At 43.3% G+C, this 21,239-nt stretch overlaps 1 protein-coding gene across 1 annotated transcript in view; it reads right to left on the bottom strand.

Annotated features, from left to right (window-relative positions):
* Nucleotides 1–21,239, bottom strand: part of LOC126995582 (uncharacterized) — a 64,632-nt gene that overhangs the window by 15,361 nt on the left and 28,032 nt on the right. The window contains exons 2-3 of the mRNA XM_050855299.1: nucleotides 20,507–20,717; nucleotides 16,489–16,623 (exon numbers count right to left, since the gene is read on the bottom strand). Of these exons, the coding sequence (XP_050711256.1) occupies nucleotides 16,489–16,585 (97 nt within the window). The 5' untranslated portion in view covers nucleotides 16,586–16,623; nucleotides 20,507–20,717. The remainder of the gene's footprint in view (nucleotides 1–16,488; nucleotides 16,624–20,506; nucleotides 20,718–21,239) is intronic.

Below are 21,239 nucleotides of genomic sequence, written 5' to 3'. Positions count from 1 at the left end.
CGTTTAATGGAATGGAGGAATATGATGAAAGATTTTAGGGGATTGCAAAAGTTCTGATGCATTGAGGAGGATCAGGAGGAGGACGAATACATAGGAAGAACATGCACCAGAAGACCTGGCGGTCTATGGCGAGGGTGTCTGTCTACTACCTCTACTACTAGTAATCTACGTGTGGTAGGACAGTATAGAATAGATGAAGGAGGAGGAGGAGGAGAAGTTAATTTCTTAAAGCGTATGGCGAGCAAGATTAACCCACAAACAAGGAGTGCATCTCGGGATATTAGAAAGCTAGTGGATGGAAAATAAACCAAGCCCAACGTGTTAACTAAGTGCCTCAGTTCGAACCCCTCTCTGAACGCCTCTTCCACTACCGTCAAGGCCCCCTAAGCACTTTCCACTTCCAGTATTACCAGGCGTCATTCAAAAGATGGAAACACGAAATAATATCAAGATGTTTAAATTCCCCTTATTAGTCCATCCGTGTTCTCCTCCTAACACAGTTTTCACACCTAGTGACTTCATCTTCCACCTAATAAGCCTCCTTCTAAAGAGCCTTATTTATATCATTACTGCGCCTCATGAAGTAAAAGTAATACTAATAATAATATCAAAAAAATATTACTCTTGGCAAAATAATATTAATACTAATGATAATAAAAATTAACATTAAAAAATACTAGTGATAACATTCTAATGATAAATATTAATACGAAACACTAACCTTCTAAAATATTAAAAAATACTTCTACAATTACTTTTTCTCGTCGTCTCTAAATACACAACGACGACCACGGTAAGAGTTACTCTGTCTGAGTTCCCCCTCGTGGTGCACCTTTTAGCTTCAATGTTACTGCAAAATGCTACAGGGCGCAATGAAAAAAAAAGGATATAATAGTTACCGAGGTTCGGGTTTCTTCTCTCAAGTCTTTTTTTTACTCCAAGCTTTGTAGGCGAACGGGCTCACCTTTGAACACTATACTTCTCCCACCACTACCCTCAGAAAGCTACTGAATACAAAAGCAATGAATACGACAACAGCTCTTTGGTACAGATTCCCCTCCTAGCACTTCCTTTCCCCTTTTAGGACCTCCATTCCCTCTTAGCGTCCTCCACCGTTACCACCCCAACAAAGCCACTGAATAGAGAATACCAACGCATACCATAACAGCTCATTGGTTTAGATTCCCCTCCTAACACGTCCCTTCCCTTCCTAACACCTCCTTGCCCCTCTTTAACAGTCTCCTTCCACACCAAACTGCCTCCCATCCCCTACTATGTTTCTGTTAGCACTGGGGCTCTTAAGGAAAGTAAGCTGAACACAAAGATTATAGCATTGGAGACTCGGTTCGAGTTCCCCTTCCTAACTCCTCTTGTTCCCTCTCTGTAATCACTTGATTCCTTTTACTATTACGCCCCGTTGTAAAAGAACGTGAATACAGCAAAAATATTAAAGGCTTCACCATACAAAGGCTCGGATCTCCCGCCCAACGCCCCCTTTTCACACCTAAGGCCCCTAAAATAAGTCACCCGTGAACACTTTATAACTTTTATTATTACGCTCTGCTGTTAAAAGAAAAATTGGAATAAAGTAAAATAACAAAGGCTGTACTACAAACGGGTTCGAATCTCCCTCCTAACACCTCCTTTTCACACCTAAGTCTCCTAAAACAACACTAACTCCCCCATGAACTCTTCTCTGTGTTCCCTCTTCCCTTTATCATGACCCTCTACTAAGAATACACTAATACAGTAAAACACTACAAACATGTTCAAATCTCCCTCCTAACACCCTCTTTCCACACCTTGGGCTCCCAAAACAACACTAACTCCCCCATGAACTCTTCTCTGTATTCCCTCTTCACTTTATCATTACCCTCTACTAAGAATATTGTTCTTGAATACAGCAATATACTACAAACAGGTTCGGATCTCCCTCCCAACACCTTCCTTTCGCATCAATCGCCCCCAAACCAGCACCAAGTCGGCCGTGAACCCTTTATTTCCATTATCGGGGCGTCACGGAAAGAGTGTCGGCAGTACATTGTGGGGATGGGCCTCGACGGCACAGGGGGAGGGCCAACCCGCGCCCCGGAACGGTCTCTGCGGGCGCGTGGCTCACAGGGGCGGCGCCGAGGCATAAAGAGCGCGCCTGATTTCTGAGAACTCCTCGTTAGGGTCTTTTACTCTTATGTAACGACTTGTGAGTGTGTAAGGAAGGAGGAAGGAGGTGTGTGGATGGGTTGGTGGGGTGTGTTTGTGTGTGTGTGTGTGTGTGTGTGTGTGTGTGTGTGTGTGAAGGGGATACGTGCATGGGTGTGGGGGTATGTTTTTATGTTTGTGTGTTGTTATGTAGTTGTTGTTATGGCAAGGATCCTGTGTTGTGTGTTGGTCCTGTGTTAGAGAAGATGAAGATAGGGAGAGTAAGAGAAACTACAGTGGCATATGATGATAAAGAGAAAGAGGAATAAAATGGTAAGGAAAACACAGAGAAGGAGAGGGTGGAGTAAGAAGGTGATAAACTATTAAGAATTAATTTGATCCCTTATGAGGAAAGTTAGGGTCAAGGAAGGAGTTTGCTGGTGTTTTATTTAATTATTCTCTCTCTCTCTCTCTCTCTCTCTCTCTCTCTCTCTCTCTCTCTCTCTCTCTCTCTCTCTCTCTCTCTCTCTCTCTCTCTCATCCATCTTCTCAGCCTGTGGAGAAAAGACGTAGATGAGAAGGAGAGGAAAGAAAGGAGAATGGTATTAGAAAATGTTTTATGGAAGGAGGAAGAGAGGACGCGGAGGAAATGGAGGGAAAAGCGAAGGAGAGAAAAACGCGATAGAGATAACAGAGAGAAAATAAAATATTTGCCTGTGGAGACAGATTCCGATGAAGTGAAGAATGGTAGAACAGGAAAAAAAAGTGAGGAATAAGAGGCAAGGAAAAAAAGAACGGGAAAGAGTATTAGATAAGAGAGAAGGATTATTATTATTGTAAATATATGTAAAAATAGACAAATTAAGAAGAGAGAGAGAGAGAGAGAGAGAGAGAGAGAGAGAGAGAGAGAGAGAGAGAGAGAGAGAGAGAGAGAGAGAGAGAGAGAGAGAGAGAGAGAGAGAGAGAGAGAGAGAGAGAGAGAGAGAGAGAGAGAGAGAGAGAGAGGGGGGGAGGGGGAGAGAGAAACAATCCGCAATATCAAAAGCTTCGTTCGACGAAGAAAAAGAAAAAAAAATGCATGTGCAAAGCATTCAGTCTTGCAGAGTGAACAACAACAACAATAACAACAACAACAACAACAAATAGCAAAAACGTAACACAGTCTAAAACAAAATACACCACAAACTCTCCTCCTTCCTTCCTTCCTTCCTTCCACACACCTTGTTATTTACCTGCAATCTGTACTCCTGCTTTTCCTGTTAGTATTAACTTCTCTTTCGTTATTTGTCTTTGTTCTGTTCTGTTTCTCTTTCATTCGTGTTTTTCCTCATCTGTCTTTCTTCTGTATAATCTTTCTTCTCCTCACCTTTCTTTCCTTCCCTGCATCTACTCTCCCCTTGTAGTCCTCCCAACATCACTTTTCCCTTTTTCCTCTTCCCATCTATTTCGTTACCTCCTTTCCTTCTCCTTCTCTCCTCTTCCCTATCCATTGCGTAACTTTCACAGCATCCCTTTCCTCTCCACTTGAGCTCATCATCTTTTCCCTCCTTCTCACCCATTCCTCCCCCCGGTGTGTACTCACGTGGGTCGCGGGGCAGCACGTGGTACCAGGTGACGGGCGCTCCCCTGATGGCGCCCTTCACCACGCACGTGATGTTGATGTCGCTGCCCTGCCTTCATGAAGATCTCCTCGAGCCGGTGATGCGCGCTGGGGACTGAGGAAGAGAGGCCGGGAGGGGTTAGATTAGGGGTGATAGGAGTGAGGAGTAAGAGGTATAGAGTGAGTAAGCGGTGTAAATGGGTGTGGTGGAGAGGAGGGCTGGAATAATGAGTATATAGAGGACTTGAAAAATGATAAAATCTTAGGTCCTTCGCTCTACGGTTCACACTGGCAGATAACATCAATTCCGTAATGAGGGTTTTTATCCTATAGTATGGGAAATAGCTTCGTTATGCCCAAATATATTCCAATTAATCATGTTATATGGACACGTCTTTAATGTTATGTCATTCCTATGGCAGGGTAAAGTTTTCTTTGCAAATTGGCGTTGGAAAATAGCTGTCACCCTTCTGGCCAAGGAAGTTAGGAAAAATAAAATGTGGTACTAGGCATCAAAACGTCCGAATGCGAACAGGCCAAATGGAGGTTAAAATAGAGGAAAAAAGAAGAGAAGGAGGAGGAGGAGAAGGAAAGAAAGATTAATAGGTAGGAGAGAAGGTTGGTGAATCTATAGAACGTGAAAGGGGAGATGAATAAACTCTAGAGAAATAAGAAAAGAAAATGGAAAATGGAATGTATGGGTGACGAAAGACAGGTAGATGAGAAATAATTTTTGAATTTGGTAAGAATGAGAATAATGAAAAAGATGAGACGAAAGATAAAACGAAAAAATATGAAATCGTTATCGTCTAGACAGCAAAAAATGTAACTATGCTGAAACAGGAGATAGAACCATGGTATGTATAGGGGAAAGAATGGAAAGAAAGAACAGTAAAATGTAAGGAAGAAGAAACTATAAAAAGTTAGGAGGACATTGAAAAGAGAGAAAAATAAACAGCAAAAGAAGTGGGAGTTGAAAACAAAGAACGAAAGAGAAAGAGGAAGAAGCCAGACAAAAAAAAACAGAGAGGATTTAAGGAAGAAAATAAGAAAAACATAGCCAGGAGGGGAAGAAGACGAGAAGGAAAAGGAGAGAAAGACAAGCGAGGCGAAGGTGTGCGACAAAGAGTAGAGGGTGAGAAAAATGGGGAAGACGGAAGAGGGAAATGGAGGAGAGGTCAATAAAGGAGGGGAGAGGAAGAAGAATGGAGGAAGAGGGAGTGTTGGTGAGGGTAGCGTGATTAGGGAGAGGAAGAAGAAGGAACTAGGAGGAAGGGAGATAGGGAAAAAAGGCGTTGATGGATGATGGACAAAGGGGAAAGGAGAAAACACACTAATAGGAGAGGTCAGAGAAAGTATATTTTGAATGTAAGAAGAAGGAAAGGAGGAAGACTAGAGATGTAAGGCAGAGAAATAAATAAAAAAGAAAAGGAGAAATAGACGGAGAGCGAAGAGGACGAGGAGAATGGGAAAAAAATTCCAGGTGCTTAAAAGACTATGAGAATGAAAGAAAAAAAATGGCAGTAGAGCTACGATAGGAAAAGTTACAAAAAGAGGAAAACAAAAAAGAAGAATGATGCAAAGAGGAGGTGTTTTAGAAGGGAATTAAGTAAAAAAAGAATGAAATGAAAAAGGAAAAGGGAAATATTACAGTCAATGAGAGGTTATGATGATACAAAATAAGGGTAAACGCAGAAGAAAAGAAACAAAGGAAAGAAATATAGACATTGGAGAAACACAAGAAGCACGAAAAGAGAGAGAATAAAGGCGAGTGTATGTTTATTAATAAGGAAATGGAACGAAGATAAGGCAATGAATAAATGAGGGAGGAAGGGGAAGAAGATAACAACCAAACTATGGAACTGGAGAGAGAGAGAGAGAGAGAGAGAGAGAGAGAGAGAGAGAGAGAGAGAGAGAGAGAGAGAGAGAGAGAGAGAGAGAGAGAAAACTGATATAGGGAAGAGTTAAGGACATTGCAGGAGAAACAGAGGCCAAGGGAAAGGAGGCGGCGGGAAGGGCGAGGGAAGAGAGGGCGAGGAATGACTTGATCATTCGGCGAGGGGAGAAAAGGCTGGGGATGAGTTAGAGAAACACTGGAGGGATTTGGTGCCCGTGACACCCTTGTGACTGGCGCTCAAGATATGTTGTTGTTGGTGGTGGATGTGGTGTTAGGCTAAATAATAATATTAATAATAATAATAATAATAATAATAATAATAATAATAATAATAATAATAATAATAATAATAATTGAAATATTGAAACGAGTTGATGTACTTAAAATTGTAGATAGACGATTTTTTGAAGAAAATAATAATGATAACTAGAAGAGATCATGTAGGAAAAGTGAAAAAAAATTCTTACAACAATCAAAACAAAAAAAATGTTATATAATTTGAGAAATTGTGCAAATAAGAAAAAAAATGAGTATAACATTTACAATAGTGAAAAAAAGTAAAAAAAGTTACAAAAAGATAAATATAGAAAACGTAAATATATTTAATGGCTAATTTAAGTAAATCGGAATAGTTATTTAATTACCACGGTGCCCCCGCCCTCCTTCGTCCCTCCTTTCCTTCCTTCCTTCCTTCCGTGTCTCGCATATATTGTTTATGTGCCCTCTCTCTCTCTCTCCTGTTTCATTGCGTTTCTCATTTATTCTTTCCTTTCCGTCTAGTTTCGTCTATTTCTCCTTTCTGTTTCCTTGTTTCATTTCCTCGTATTCGCTGTCTTCCTTTTTCTTTCCTTTTTCTCTCCTTTTGTTTCCAAATCCCCCTTTCTGTTTTCTTCCTTCATTTAATCACATTCGTCATCGTTCACTTTCTCCCTCTCCTTTCACTCTTCTCTGTATCCTCCCTTTTTCTCTCCTTTTGTTTCCAAATCCCACTTTCTGTTTCCTTCCTTCATTTAATCACATTCGTCATTGTTCACTTTCTCCCTCTCCTTTCATTCCTCTCTGTATCCTTCCTTTTTTTTCTCCTCTGTTTCCATATCCCTTTCTCACTGTACTTCCTACTTAAATTTCTCCTCCTTCTCCTCCTCCTCCTCCCTCATTTCCTGTCTGTATCTCACCGTCTCATCCTCTTAGCCCTCAGTCATCCATATACATTCATCACACACACACACATACACACACACACACACATACACACACAGTCCAGTGTTGCCACTTCATGGGAATTTCCCACAAATCTGTGAGAAACGAGGCTACGAGGGAAGAGTCGGGGAATTAAATTTTTTTGTGGGAATTTTGTGGGAATTCTGACAAAATGCAATAAAATCCGATTGTAATACAAGAGGACCATTTTTACATGTTCCTTCCCCCGGAGCCGCCACCTCCAGAGCGAAGACTGGCTACACTTGTAATTTGTACACGTTCAGTTCACGTGAGTTGCGCTCTCTCCCTCCCGTCTTCCCACTAGGAGGCACCCCACCAGTGTGTGTGTGTGTGTGTCACACACACACACACACACACACACACACCTCACTCACCCTTCCTCCACCTCCAACACACCCTCACACCCTGTACCCACCCTTTCTCCATTGCAACGCCGTACCCATCCCTCCCTCCCCAAACACACCCACTCACCCTTTACCCATGGCCTAATAGCCCAGCCAGGGATGATGGCCCACTCAAAAAAAAAAAAAAAAATAATAATAATGTACCCACCCTCATCACCTTATACCCACCGTTCCTCCACCCGAAGCACACCCACACACCCTATACCCACCTTCATCACCTTATACCCACCCTTCCTCCTCCCGAAGCACACCCACACACCCTATACCCACCTTCATCACTTTATACCCACCCTTCCTCCACCCGAAACACACCCACACACCCTATACCCCCTCCCCCCCTCCACTCACCCACAACGCTGAGCCTGAAGCGGCGGAATATCTTGGGCTGCGTGGACACCTGGCACTCGTAGAGGCCGGAGTCGGTGATGGCGGGCCGGTCCACCTCCAGGCTCCAGAAGGGCGAGCCGGGCAGGTGCAGCGCGCGGAACCTCGTGTCCGTCGTGTACGTGAAGTTACCTGTGGTCAGCACGTGCAGGTCCTGGCGCCTGATCCACGACACCTGGGAAGGAAGAAAACCTGGTTGTGTGTACGAGGGGAGTAATTTTGTTTGAAATGTTTTTTTGGTTACAAGGGCCGCATTTTTATATATGTCAGTTGTGTTGGCAAGCTTGTGAATGATGTATTTCCCTGGTGGCAGTGATCATGCAGGCGTGGGGCGTACAAGTCATCATGATGGCGTACACTGGCAGAGGTTCCTAACCTTTATTTTAAGGCGACCCCAATCATGCACCTCTAGACATGACTGCGACCCCTTTAGTTTAGTTGTATATGTGTTATTATCATAACACCATGATTGATATTTTGAGGTCTTGGCGACTCCAGGAAAAACACTTGGCGACCCCACTTGAGGTCACGACTCCAGGGTTGGAAAAAGAGGGGTGTACAGTGATCCCTGCGCCGCCTCACGCAGAGGAATGATTTACAGCATAGAGTCCTTCGTTTCTAGTGAAATATTCAGGCAGTAACAAGCGAGTAGCGAGGCACTGACGGAGAGGGAAGGCGCCTTGTGTTGCCAACTCTCAGGGGTAACGTAGGGAATGCCATTATATTTTAGTATTATTATTTAACTAAGCAATGGAAGAAATTATTTATTTAATCGCAAACTTCAATAGCAATGCTTATTATTCGATGGAAAGCGACCAAAGTACTCCAGCTGTCAATGTAACCATGTCGACAAAACCATCTGGGCAGTGTGGGTAAAACAAAGGCGCATCGGTGACGTCACGCCGAGCCAGTGTGCTGCGGAAAGTGTCAGAGTGAGGGTGTATCCATGTGCCGTGCGTGTTAAGGTCCCCGGCGGGTGTGTCGTGCGTGTGCAAGGCGGGCGGCGGCGTGCTGAGGCGAGGCGAGGCGAGGATCAGGTGAGAAACGGTGTGGTGGTTGTTGCAGGAAGGGACGCGGCGTACAGACAATGGTTGAGGCAGGGGAGGCCAGTGGGCAGGATGGAGTGAGTGCCCTGCCGCCTGAAGCCTTGTCCTGTCAGTTTGCTCCTTCCCGTGCGACTATTCTTGAAAATTACAGTGATTATGAAGCTTGTCCATGTTGAGAATCGCCTGGGGAGTGAATTCAAGGTATTTAAAGGCGTATAATTAGTAATATTTGAAGGAAGTTGTACCGCGCTGTGATTGGCTGCCGGCCGTGACGTCATCGGTGCCTGGCCGGTGATGCTGACGCCGCGGCGGTGATCGGTGTCTGAGTCGCGCTCTGCCCCGCCCCGGCGAGAGGGACGGGGCGGCGGGCGTGTGTGTAGCATGAACGGGGCCTCATTCTGACACAGTGCTGAGGAATGAGTGTGAAGGAACCGGTGAGCGTGAGTGTGAGGGAGTGATGAGGAGAGAATCGTCGCACCTCAGGCTGCTGGGAGGGAAGGAGGGAGGGGAAGGGAGGAGAGGAGGGTCTTAGGGTCAGCAAGACAAGCCGCAGCAAGTTTCGATAGTGTGTTAATTTTACGTAATGCATCTTTTATTACACTAAGGTTGTGTATGTAGCCTATACTTGGTGTTCTTTATCTTTAGCTCGTCCATAAGGCTTCCGGTAATGATGGAACGAGCGAAGTATCCTGAGCTCGTCAAGGTCCCGTGCTGGTGTTTCGAGCCGAGTGTCGTTCCGTGCGGGTACAAATGAAGCTGCCCGGCGCGCAGTCTCATCACGACACATTGCTTCCAACCAAAGCTCTGAAACTCTTATATTCTTCACCTAACGCAATCTTTGAAATACAGCTTTTATTTCTTTCAGTATTTTAGTCCAACATGTATTACAGTATACTCTCTCTCTCTCTCTCTCTCTCTCTCTCTCTCTCTCTCTCTCTCTCTCTCTCTCTCTCTCTCTCTATCTCTCTCTCTCTCTCTCTCTTTAGTAGACTTTGTTTCTTTTACTTTCTGACACCTGTATTCCTCCTATCTCTCTCTCTCTCTCTCTCTCTCTCTCTCTCTCTCTCTCTCTCTCTCTCTCTCTCTCTCTCTCTCTCTCTCTCTCTCTCTCTCTCTCTCTCTCTCTCTCTCTCTCTCTCTCTCTCTCTCTCTCTCTCTCTCTCTCTCTCTCTCTCGTGGTCTTTGTTTCTTTTACTTTGACACCTGTATTCCCGTCTTATTCTTGAGGGTATTCCAGGATTCCACCTAAATATGACTAACCAGTCACCAGGTATTGTAGGTACTCTAAATTACGCCATCAAACAAGGGACCATAAGAGGTTGTTACACTCGCAGCTTGCCCGATTACTTAGGACATGACGATCGGGAACGAAACACTTGAGGGACAAACACACTCATGACGAACCATCAACACTAACCCAGCCTAGAGTAAAAGGGATTAGAAAAAAATAAAGGGAGGACTGCTTTGAGCTTTAACAAGGTAATAATATGACTAGCGATCTCCCACGCCCATTTATGATTAACTAGCTTGTCTTTCCCCTCCTTATCCTCCCACCCCCACCCTCAATCCGTCTTTAATTAACCTTCCCCCACCCAACCATCATTAGTATATCATCTAACCCCCTTCTAACCTCCCCCCCAGCCAATCCCTCTCCAGTACCCCTTTACTCCTCGGTCCCCCCAAACTGCTCCCCCCAAACTCCCGCTTCACCCTCCATACTCCCCACCAGTTCGTTCCATTCCTCTCTCCCTCCTTCGCCTCCCCCTCTCGTCTGCCGGCTTCCGCTCCTCACCCCTCTCTCCTTTCTCTCTCTGGTGCTCCTCCTGCTTCCTGAGCCTTCCTCCTTTCTCCCTCCATGATGAATGGCCGAGGAAGGGATGGCTCCTAATTAATACGGGGATGATAATAATCTGCTGAGGATGAGTATTTTGTTTTGTGTTTTACGGAGGCGAGTTTCTTAATTCACCAACACGAGATACGTAAGGTTTAACTCGCTTGTTAAAAGAGCAGTTTGTTGTTTCTTTTTAATGGCATAGTTTTCGTATGTATTACTCACTATTTTGCGGATTGTCTTGCCACAGTAGTTGATATTTATGGTCTTGCTCGTTTTACTATTTTTTCCCAGTTTTCATTGTCATTAAAGCGGACAGAATGCGTTTAGTGTGTGTGTGTGTGTGTGTGTGTGTGTGCAGTCAGACAGATCTGCTTGAATCAAAGAGTATTTGCATATATCATAGAACACACGTGGAATAGGTTATTAATGTCAATTTTATTAAAAGTGATGGTAATAGTAATTATAATAATAATAATAATAATAATAATTAATTATTATTATTATCAAAGTGCTACAATATGGTGGTACAGCTGCTGTTTCTAGTGGGTGGAAAGTCAATGGAATGATAGAGTGGTTGTGGTACTGGTGGTTTAGGTGATGGGTTGGGTGGTAGTGACACTGATGGCTGGGAGGAGGAGGAGGATGGTGGTACTGGTGATGATGGAGGAGGTGATGGTACTGGTGTTGATGGTGTGTGTGTGTGTGGGGGGGGGGGGGTAGTTACGTGTACTGCTGGCGGTGGTGATGTTATACTAAAAGAACATTAGTGGAGCGAAATAAAGAAAACGTGATAAGTGTAACGCCTGAAAACATGCATGAATTGAGGCAGACAAAAGTAAAGGAAATAGCCTCATTGGCGTCACTTAATGGAATAACTAAAAAAAAAAGAAATACTGGGAGATAAAAGAACGAATGACCAGACCTGACAAAAATCATGAGCCGGAAAAAGAGGGAATAAATGTGAGATTCGAGTAACAAAAGCATATAATAAAAGTGAATTAAAAAAAAGGATGTAATAAAGTTAAGAATTTATAAAAACGACGTTGAGTGTAAAATGTAATGGCAGGAGGACTGGCGAGAGGACAGGAGTCGTGGCGGGGAGGGAGGGAAGGAATGGCGGGAGTGTGATGCCGTGATGAATGATTAAGTATTGGATTGATTTCACAGTAATTTGTAAATCTGATAATTATTGATATTCATGTTAGTATTTGTATATCATCAGTACTTTCTTACCACTACTTTCTAACTTTTCTTACCACTACTTTCTTACCTTTCTTACCACTACCTGCTACAATTACTGCTACGGCTACGACTTCAACAACTGACACTGGTATTGCAACTACTACTACTACTACTACTACTACTACTACCACAACCGCTACTACAAGCATTACCACACCTATCATCACCACCACCATTGCTCACCCAGACTGAAGCACACGATTTGATGCTTGGGCTAACCCATAGATAAACGCCCACCGTGTACTACGTGTGTAAAGGGTCGCGGGGCAGGCCTTCAGAGAGGAAGGAAGAGAATGGGAAGCGGCGCGTGGTGCTTCCTATAAATGTGTTAGTGTGACGTGGTGAATAGGACGCCGATACATAGATTAACGGAATACTAAATGGAAAGAAAAGCAATACATCGCAGCACTTGTGAATAATAGTGAGAGGGTGACTTCAGGTGATTAATGCAGGAATGGGTAATAAGAGGTACTGGAATGGATGACAAAGTTCGGTCTGGATTGATCTGGATTTTAGAGGAGCGAAGAGGAATACAGGAATAATGATGAAAATATTGATAGTGATAATAAGTTCTCTGTGATAATGATAGTACTAATGATAACATTAATAAAAGATGATAACACTAATGAATGTTCTAGGATGGTGAAAACACCCAAAGCACGATACACAACGGAAAGGGAGAAATATAGAAATGAGGAATAGACTGAGAGGAAGGAGAAATTGCTACTACCACTACTACTACTACTACTACTACTACTACTACTACTGCTACTGCTACTCCTCCTCCTCCTCCTCCTCCTCCTCCTCCTCCTCCTCCTCCTCCTCCTCCTCCTACTACTACTACTACTACTACTACTACTACTACTACTACTACTACAACTACTACTACTACTACTACTACTACTACTACTACTACTACTACTACTACTACTACTACTACTACTACTACTACTACTACTACTACTACTACTACTACTACTACTACTACAATATTCATAATGATAATAATGATAATAATAATAATACCCTTAGCAAGAAGGGGGATAGGTAAGGTTTGCATGACAGGAGTTGCCCTAGATAGCCTCTACTACTACTACTACTACTACTACTACTACTACTACTACTACTACTACTACTACTGCTACTAGATACTACTAGATACTACCAACCTCTTGCAGACCCATTGTTTATGTTCTCATAATACCTGTTCTGCGATGTGAAGTATGACGATGATAATGATAATAATAATAAGAATAAGAATAAGAATAAAAATAACAATAATGATAATAATGATAATGATAATGATAATAGTACTACTACTACTTCTATTACTACTACTAATTAAAATAGTGGTAACTGAAATACTATACACTGCAACACAGTCAGACATGACACAAACGAGCGACGCGGCGCCAGATGGACAAACAAATACAATTGTAAAACAAATTATTTTTTTCGGTGGTGCAGAAAATTACTACAAAAAAAGTGAATGTTAAAGGGCACGACCAGCCAGCCACCACCACCACCACCACCACCATCAACATCATTACCACTTGCAGCCTCACCATCACCAGAACCACCATCACCTTTATCATCATCATAATTACCTCAACTACGTTTCGATTATCATTTTCTTTTACTCTTTCACTCACTCTTTCCATCACCGGCATTTTTTTCTGTCACATTCACATTTTTCAACTTCCTTATGTCATTATTTCCCCTTTCCTTTACCTCCTCCTCTTTTCACCGTCCGTTCACCGTTTTCTTCTCTTTGATTATGTCGCTCTCCTTATCATCGTATGTTTTCTTTCCCACACTTTCAACCTCCTGATTCATGCCTTTATGCCTCACTTCCTCACCTCCTCCTTTTTACCTTTTCATTCACCTTTTACAATTTTTCTTTTATTTTCCCTTTGGGCATAAGTATTTTTTCTGACACACTTTTCACCTCTTCAATCATGGCATCAATCCTCTTTACTTCTTCCTACAACATTTTTCTTATTTCCCATTTCCTTTACCTCCTTCCTACCTTTCGATTCATCTTTTTCTCTTTTACTCCTCCTTCCTCCCTTTCCTTAGTATTTGTCATTATTTCCCATTCCATCTACCTCCTCCTCCTCCTCCTCCTCCTCCTCCTCCTCCTCCTCTTCTTGCCTTCCGATTCATCTTTTTTTAATGCACGGATTCCCGCTCACTTTGACGAGTTGGAGCCCCGAGCTTAGCGCTTCATGTTGGACAATTTGGCACGGCGCGGCAAGTTACGGGCGAAGGAGTGTGTGTATGTGTGTGTGTGTGTGTGTGTGTGTGTGTGTGTGTGTTGCGGGTCACCACCACCTTTTGCTACTTCTGCTTTTGCTACTTCTCCTCGTCCTCTTTTTTCTCCTCGTGGTTATGTTTTGTTTCTTTTCTTACATCTGATTCTTTTTCTTCTTTCGTTTCTTTCCGTTTTTTTTTCTTTTCCTGTTTGTCCATCTCCATCTTCTCTTCATTCTGCTGTCTTTCTTTTATTTTCCAATTCCTCCTCTTTCTGCTTGTTTTGCTGCTGCTTCTCCTCCTGATTTTTTTTTATCTCCCCATTCTTGTTCATGTTCTTTCAGTTGCTCCTCCTCCTCCTTCTCCTGGTCTTGTCAGGGGCTTCGTGGTGCACACTCGGCTCACAACCGAGAGAGCCCGGGTTCGATTTCCGGGCGGAGTGGAAAAAAATTTGGGTGACTTTTCCGATACCCTATGCCTCTGTCCACCCAGCAGTGAATGGGTACCAGGTATTAATCGGGGGTTGTGTCCCGTCTCCTGCGATCTGTTCCCTTCTCCTATAATTCCTTCCCCTTCGGTCTCTCTCCGGCATATGACCACAGATGCTGCGTCGACTAAACGAAACTTTCCAAACTTTTCCTGGTCTTGTTCTTGTTCCCTCTCCACTTTGTCCTATTTTTACTCCTCTTGTTCCTCCTCTTCCTCCCTGCTGTCTTTTTCCTCTTTCTGTTACTTTTTACTGTGCCCACTCTCTCTCTCTCTCTCTCTCTCTCTCTCTCTCTCTCTCTCTCTCTCTCTCTCTCTCTCTCTCTCTCTCTCTCTCTCTCTCTCTCTCTCTCTCTCTCTCTCTCTAAACAGATTGGACTGTATTAGGAAGCAGCTTATGAGAATATTATAATCCTTGGAATGAATGGAACGGGAGGGCGAGAGAGAAGCGAGGGAGGACTGAAGAGAAGGAAGGGAGCGAAAGGAAAGGGGGAAAGGGGATATAAAGGATGGGAAGAGAAGGGAGGTAAGGGAATTATAAAGAAAAGGGAAAGGTGAGGAAGGGAAAGGGGAAGGGGAAAACTATAAGAAGAAAAGGAAAGAGAGTTAGGGAAATAAAAACTGGAAAGGGAGAAGAAAGGAAAATGAGAGTGAAGGAAAGGGAAGGGAACAGAAGGAAAGGAGGAAAGGGAAGAGAAGGGAGTTAGGGAAATGAAAAAGGGAGGGGAAAGGAAAGTAGAGAATGAAGGGAACGGAAGGAAAGGAAGAAAGAGAAGATAAAGGATGAGAAGAGCAGGAAGATATAGAAATGAAAAAGGAAAGCGAAATTGTTCTCTCTCTCTCTCTCTCTCTCTCTCTCTCTCTCTCTCTCTCTCTCTCTCTCTCTCTCTCTCTCTCTCTCTCTCTCTCTCTCTCTCTCTCTCTCTCTCTCTCTCTCTCTCTCTCTCTCTCTCTCTCTCTCTCTCTCTCTCTCTCTCTCATCCATCTTCTCAGCCTGTGGAGAAAAGACGTAGATGAGAAGGAGAGGAAAGAAAGGAGAATGGTATTAGAAAATGTTTTATGGAAGGAGGACGAGAGGACGCGGAGGAAATGGAGGAAAAGCGAAGAGAAAACGCGATAGAGATAACAGAGAGAAAATAAAATATTTGCCTGTGGAGACAGATTCCGATGAAGTGAAGAATGGTAGAACAGGAAAAAAAAGTGAGGAATAAGAGGCAAGGAAAAAAAGAACGGGAAAGAGTATTAGATAAGAGAGAAGGATTATTATTATTGTAAATATATGTAAAAATAGACAAATTAAGAAGAGAGAGAGAGAGAGAGAGAGAGAGAGAGAGAGAGAGAGAGAGAGAGAGAGAGAGAGAGAGAGAGAGAGAGAGAGAGAGAGAGAGAGAGAGAGAGAGGGGGGGAGTGGGGAGAGAGAAACAATCCGCAATATCAAAAGCTTCGTTCGACGAAGAAAAAGAAAAAAAAATGCATGTGCAAAGCATTCAGTCTTGCAGAGTGAACAACAACAACAATAACAACAACAACAACAAATAGCAAAAACGTAACACAGTCTAAAACAAAATACACCACAAACTCTCTTCCCCCCTCTTTTCTCTCCCCTTCCACACACCTTGTTATTTACCTGCAATCTGTACTCCTGCTTTTCCTGTTAGTATTAACTTCTCTTTCGTTATTTGTCTTTGTTCTGTTCTGTTTCTCTTTCATTCGTGTTTTTCCTCATCTGTCTTTCTTCTGTATAATCTTTCTTCTCCTCACCTTTCTTTCCTTCCCTGCATCTACTCTCCCCTTGTAGTCCTCCCAACATCACTTTTCCCTTTTTCCTCTTCCCATCTATTTCGTTACCTCCTTTCCTTCTCCTTCTCTCCTCTTCCCTATCCATTGCGTAACTTTCACAGCATCCCTTTCCTCTCCACTTGAGCTCATCATCTTTTCCCTCCTTCTCACCCATTCCTCCCCTTCCCCCGGTGTGTACTCACGTGGGTCGCGGGGCAGCACGTGGTACCAGGTGACGGGCGCTCCCCTGATGGCGCCCTTCACCACGCACGTGATGTTGATGTCGCTGCCCGCCTTCATGAAGATCTCCCTCGAGCCGGTGATGCGCGCGCTGGGGACTGAGGAAGAGAGGCGGGGAGGGGTTAGATTAGGGGTGATAGGTGTGAGGTGTAAGAGGTATAGTGTGTGTAAGGGGTGTAAAGGGGTGTGGTGGAGAGGAGGGCGGGAATATTGAGTATATAGAGGACTTGAAAAATGATAAAATCTTAGGTCCTTCGCTCCACGGTTCACACTGGCAGAAAAAATCAATTACGTAATGAGGGTTTTTATCCTATAGTATGGGAAATAGCTTCGTTATGCCCAAATATATTCCAATTAATCATGTTATATGGACACGTCTTTAATGTTATGTCATTCCTATGGCAGGGTAAAGTTTTCTTTGCAAATTGGCGTTGGAAAATAGCTGTCACCCTTCTGGCCAAGGAAGTTAGGAAAAATAAAATGTGGTACTAAGCATCAAAACGTCCGAATGCGAACAGGCCAAATGGAGGTTAAAATAGAGGAAAAAAGAAGAGAAGGAGGAGGAGGAGAAGGAAAGAAAGATTAATAGGTAGGAGAGAAGGTTGGTGAATCTATAGAACGTGAAAGGGGAGATGAATAAACTCTAGAGAAATAAGAAAAGAAAATGGAAAATGGAATGTATGGGTGACGAAAGACAGGTAGATGAGAAATAATTTTTGAATTTGGTAAGAATGAGAATAATGAAAAAGATGAGACGAAAGATAAAACGAAAAAATATGAAATCGTTATCGACTAGAAAGAAAAAAATGTAAATATGATGAAACAGGAGATAGAAAAAAGGTACGTATAGGGGAAAGAATGGAAAGAAAGAACAGTAAAATGTAAGGAAGAAGAAACTATAAAAAGTTAGGAGGACATTGAAAAGAGAGAAAAATAAACAGCAAAAGAAGTGGGAGTTGAAAACAAAGAACGAAAGAGAAAGAGGAAGAAGCCAGACAAAAAAAAAACAGAGAGGATTTAAGGAAGAAAATAAGAAAAACATAGCCAGGAGGGGAAGAAGACGAGAAGGAAAAGGAGAGAAAGACAAGCGAGGCGAAGGTGTGCGACAAAGAGTAGAGGGTGAGAAAAATGGGGAAGACGGAAGAGGGAAATGGAGGAGAGGTCAATAAAGGAGGGGAGAGGAAGAAGAATGGAGGAAGAGGGAGTGTTGGTGAGGGTAGCGTGATTAGGGAGAGGAAGAAGAAGGAACTAGGAGGAAGGGAGATAGGGAAAAAAGGCGTTGATGGATGATGGACAAAGGGGAAAGGAGAAAACACACTAATAGGAGAGGTCAGAGAAAGTATATTTTGAATGTAAGAAGAAGGAAAGGAGGAAGACTAGAGATGTAAGGCAGAGAAATAAATAAAAAAGAAAAGGAGAAATAGACGGAGAGCGAAGAGGACGAGGAGAATGGGAAAAAAATTCCAGGTGCTTAAAAGACTATGAGAATGAAAGAAAAAAAATGGCAGTAGAGCTACGATAGGAAAAGTTACAAAAAGAGGAAAACAAAAAAGAAGAATGATGCAAAGAGGAGGTGTTTTAGAAGGGAATTAAGTAAAAAAAGAATGAAATGAAAAAGGAAAAGGGAAATATTACAGTCAATGAGAGGTTATGATGATACAAAATAAGGGTAAACGCAGAAGAAAAGAAACAAAGGAAAGAAATATAGACATTGGAGAAACACAAGAAGCACGAAAAGAGAGAGAATAAAGGCGAGTGTATGTTTATTAATAAGGAAATGGAACGAAGATAAGGCAATGAATAAATGAGGGAGGAAGGGGAAGAAGATAACAACCACACTATGGAACTGAGAGAGAGAGAGAGAGAGAGAGAGAGAGAGAGAGAGAGAGAGAGAGAACTGAGATAGGGAAGAGTTAAGGACATTGCAGGAGAAACAGAGGCCAAGGGAAAGGAGGCGGCGGGAAGGGCGAGGGAAGAGAGGGCGAGGAATGACTTGATCATTCGGCGAGGGGAGAAAAGGCTGGGGATGAGTTAGAGAAACACTGGAGGGATTTGGTGCCCGTGACACCCTTGTGACTGGCGCTCAAGATATGTTGTTGTTGGTGGTGGATGTGGCGTTAGGCTAAATAATAATGGTAATAATAATAATAATAATAATAATAATAATAATAATAATAATAATAATAATAATAATAAAAGAAAATATTGAAACGAGTTGACGTACTTAAAATTGTAAATAGACAATTTTTTTTAGGAAAAAAAATAATGAAAACTAGAAGAGATCATGTAGGAAAAGTGAAAAAAATTCCTACAACAAGCAAAACAAAAAAATGTTATATAATTTGAGAAATTGTGCAAATAAGAAAAACTAAAGAAAAACATGAGTATAACATTTACAATAGTGAAAAAAAGTAAAAAAAAAGTTACAAAAAGATAAATACAGAAAACGTAAATATATTTAATGGCTAATTTAAGTAAATTGGAATAGTTATTTAATTACCACGGTCCCCCCTCCCTCCTTCGTCCCTCTCTTCCTTCCTTCCTTCCTTCCGTGTCTCGCATATATTGTTTATGTGCCCTTCTCTCTCTCTCTCTCTCTCTCTCTCTCTCTCTCTCTCTCTCTCTCTCTCTCTCTCTCTCTCTCTCTCTCTCTCTCTCTCTCTCTCTCTCTCTCTCTCTCCTGTTTCATTGCGTTTCTCATTTATTCTTTCCTTTCCGTCTAGTTTCGTCTATTTCTCCTTTCTGTTTCCTTGTTTCATTTCCTCGTATTCGCTGTCTTCCTTTTTCTTTCCTTTTTCTCTCCTTTTGTTTCCAAATCCCCCTTTCTGTTTCCTTCCTTCATTTAATCACATTCGTCATCGTTCACTTTCTCCCTCTCCTTTCACTCTTCTCTGTATCCTCCCTTTTTCTCTCCTTTTGTTTCCAAATCCCCCTTTCTGTTTCCTTCCTTCATTTAATCACATTCGTCATCGTTCACTTTCTCCCTCTCCTTTCATTCCTCTCTGTATCCTTCCTTTTTTTTCTCCTCTGTTTCCATATCCCTTTCTCACTGTACTTCCTACTTAAATTTCTCCTCCTTCTCCTCCTCCTCCTCCTCCCTCATTTCCTGTCTGTATCTCACCGTCTCATCCTCTTAGCCCTCAGTCATCCATATACATTCATCACACACACACACACATACACACACACACACACACACACAGTCCAGTGTTGCCACTTCATGGGAATTTCCCACAAATCTGTGAGAAACGAGGCTACGAGGGAAGAGTCGGGGAATTAAATTTTTTTGTGGGAATTTTGTGGGAATTCTGACAAAATGCAATAAAATCCGATTGTAATACAAGAGGACCATTTTTACATGTTCCTTCCCCCGGAGCCGCCACCTCCAGAGCGAAGACTGGCTACACTTGTAATTTGTACACGTTCAGTTCACGTGAGTTAAGCGTTTCCCCCTCTCCCTCCCGTCTTCCCACTAGGAGGCACCCCACCAGTGTGTGTGTGTGTGTGTCACACACACACACACACACACACACACCTCACTCACCCTTCCTCCACCTCCAACACACCCTCACACCCTGTACCCACCCTTTCTCCATTGCAACGCCGTACCCATCCCTCCCTCCCCAAACACACCCACTCACCCTTTACCCATGGCCTAATAGCCCAGCCAGGGATGATGGCCCACTCAAAAAAAAAAAATAATAATAATAATGTACCCACCCTCATCACCTTATACCCACCGTTCCTCCACCCGAAGCACACCCACACACCCTATACCCACCTTCATCACCTTATACCCACCCTTCCTCCTCCCGAAGCACACCCACACACCCTATACCCACCTTCATCACTTTATACCCACCCTTCCTCCACCCGAAACACACCCACACACCCTATACCCACCTTCATCACTTTATACCCACCCTTCCTCCACCCGAAACACACCCACACACCCTATACCCCCTTCCCCCCTCCACTCACCCACAACGCTGAGCCTGAAGCGGCGGAATATCTTGGGCTGCGTGGACACCTGGCACTCGTAGAGGCCGGAGTCGGTGATGGCGGGCCGGTCCACCTCCAGGCTCCAGAAGGGCGAGCCGGGCAGGTGCAGCGCGCGGAACCTCGTGTCCGTCGTGTACGTGAAGTTACCTGTGGTCAGCACGTGCAGGTCTTGGCGCCTGATCCACGACACCTGGGAAGGAAGAAAACCTGGTTGTGTGTACGAGGGGAGTAATTTTGTTTGAAATGTTTTTTTGGTTACAAGGGCCGCATTTTTATATATGTCAGTTGTGTTGGCAAGCTTGTGAATGATGTATTTCCCTGGTGGCAGTGATCATGCAGGCGTGGGGCGTACAAGTCATCATGATGGCGTACACTGGCAGAGGTTCCTAACCTTTATTTTAAGGCGACCCCAATCATGCACCTCTAGACATGACTGCGACCCCTTTAGTTTAGTTGTATATGTGTTATTATCATAACACCATGATTGATATTTTGAGGTCTTGGCGACTCCAGGAAAAACACTTGGCGACCCCACTTGAGGTCACGACTCCAGGGTTGGAAAAAGAGGGGTGTACAGTGATCCCTGCGCCGCCTCACGCAGAGGAATGATTTACAGCATAGAGTCCTTCGTTTCTAGTGAAATATTCAGGCAGTAACAAGCGAGTAGCGAGGCACTGACGGAGAGGGAAGGCGCCTTGTGTTGCCATCTCTC

The sequence above is a fragment of the Eriocheir sinensis genome, chromosome 1 (genome assembly GCF_024679095.1).
Source record: "Eriocheir sinensis breed Jianghai 21 chromosome 1, ASM2467909v1, whole genome shotgun sequence".
In the NCBI taxonomy this organism is placed as follows: Eukaryota; Metazoa; Arthropoda; class Malacostraca; order Decapoda; family Varunidae; genus Eriocheir; species Eriocheir sinensis.
Note: the sequence above shows the minus strand (reverse complement) of the source record. Positions and strands in the feature narration are given on the sequence as shown.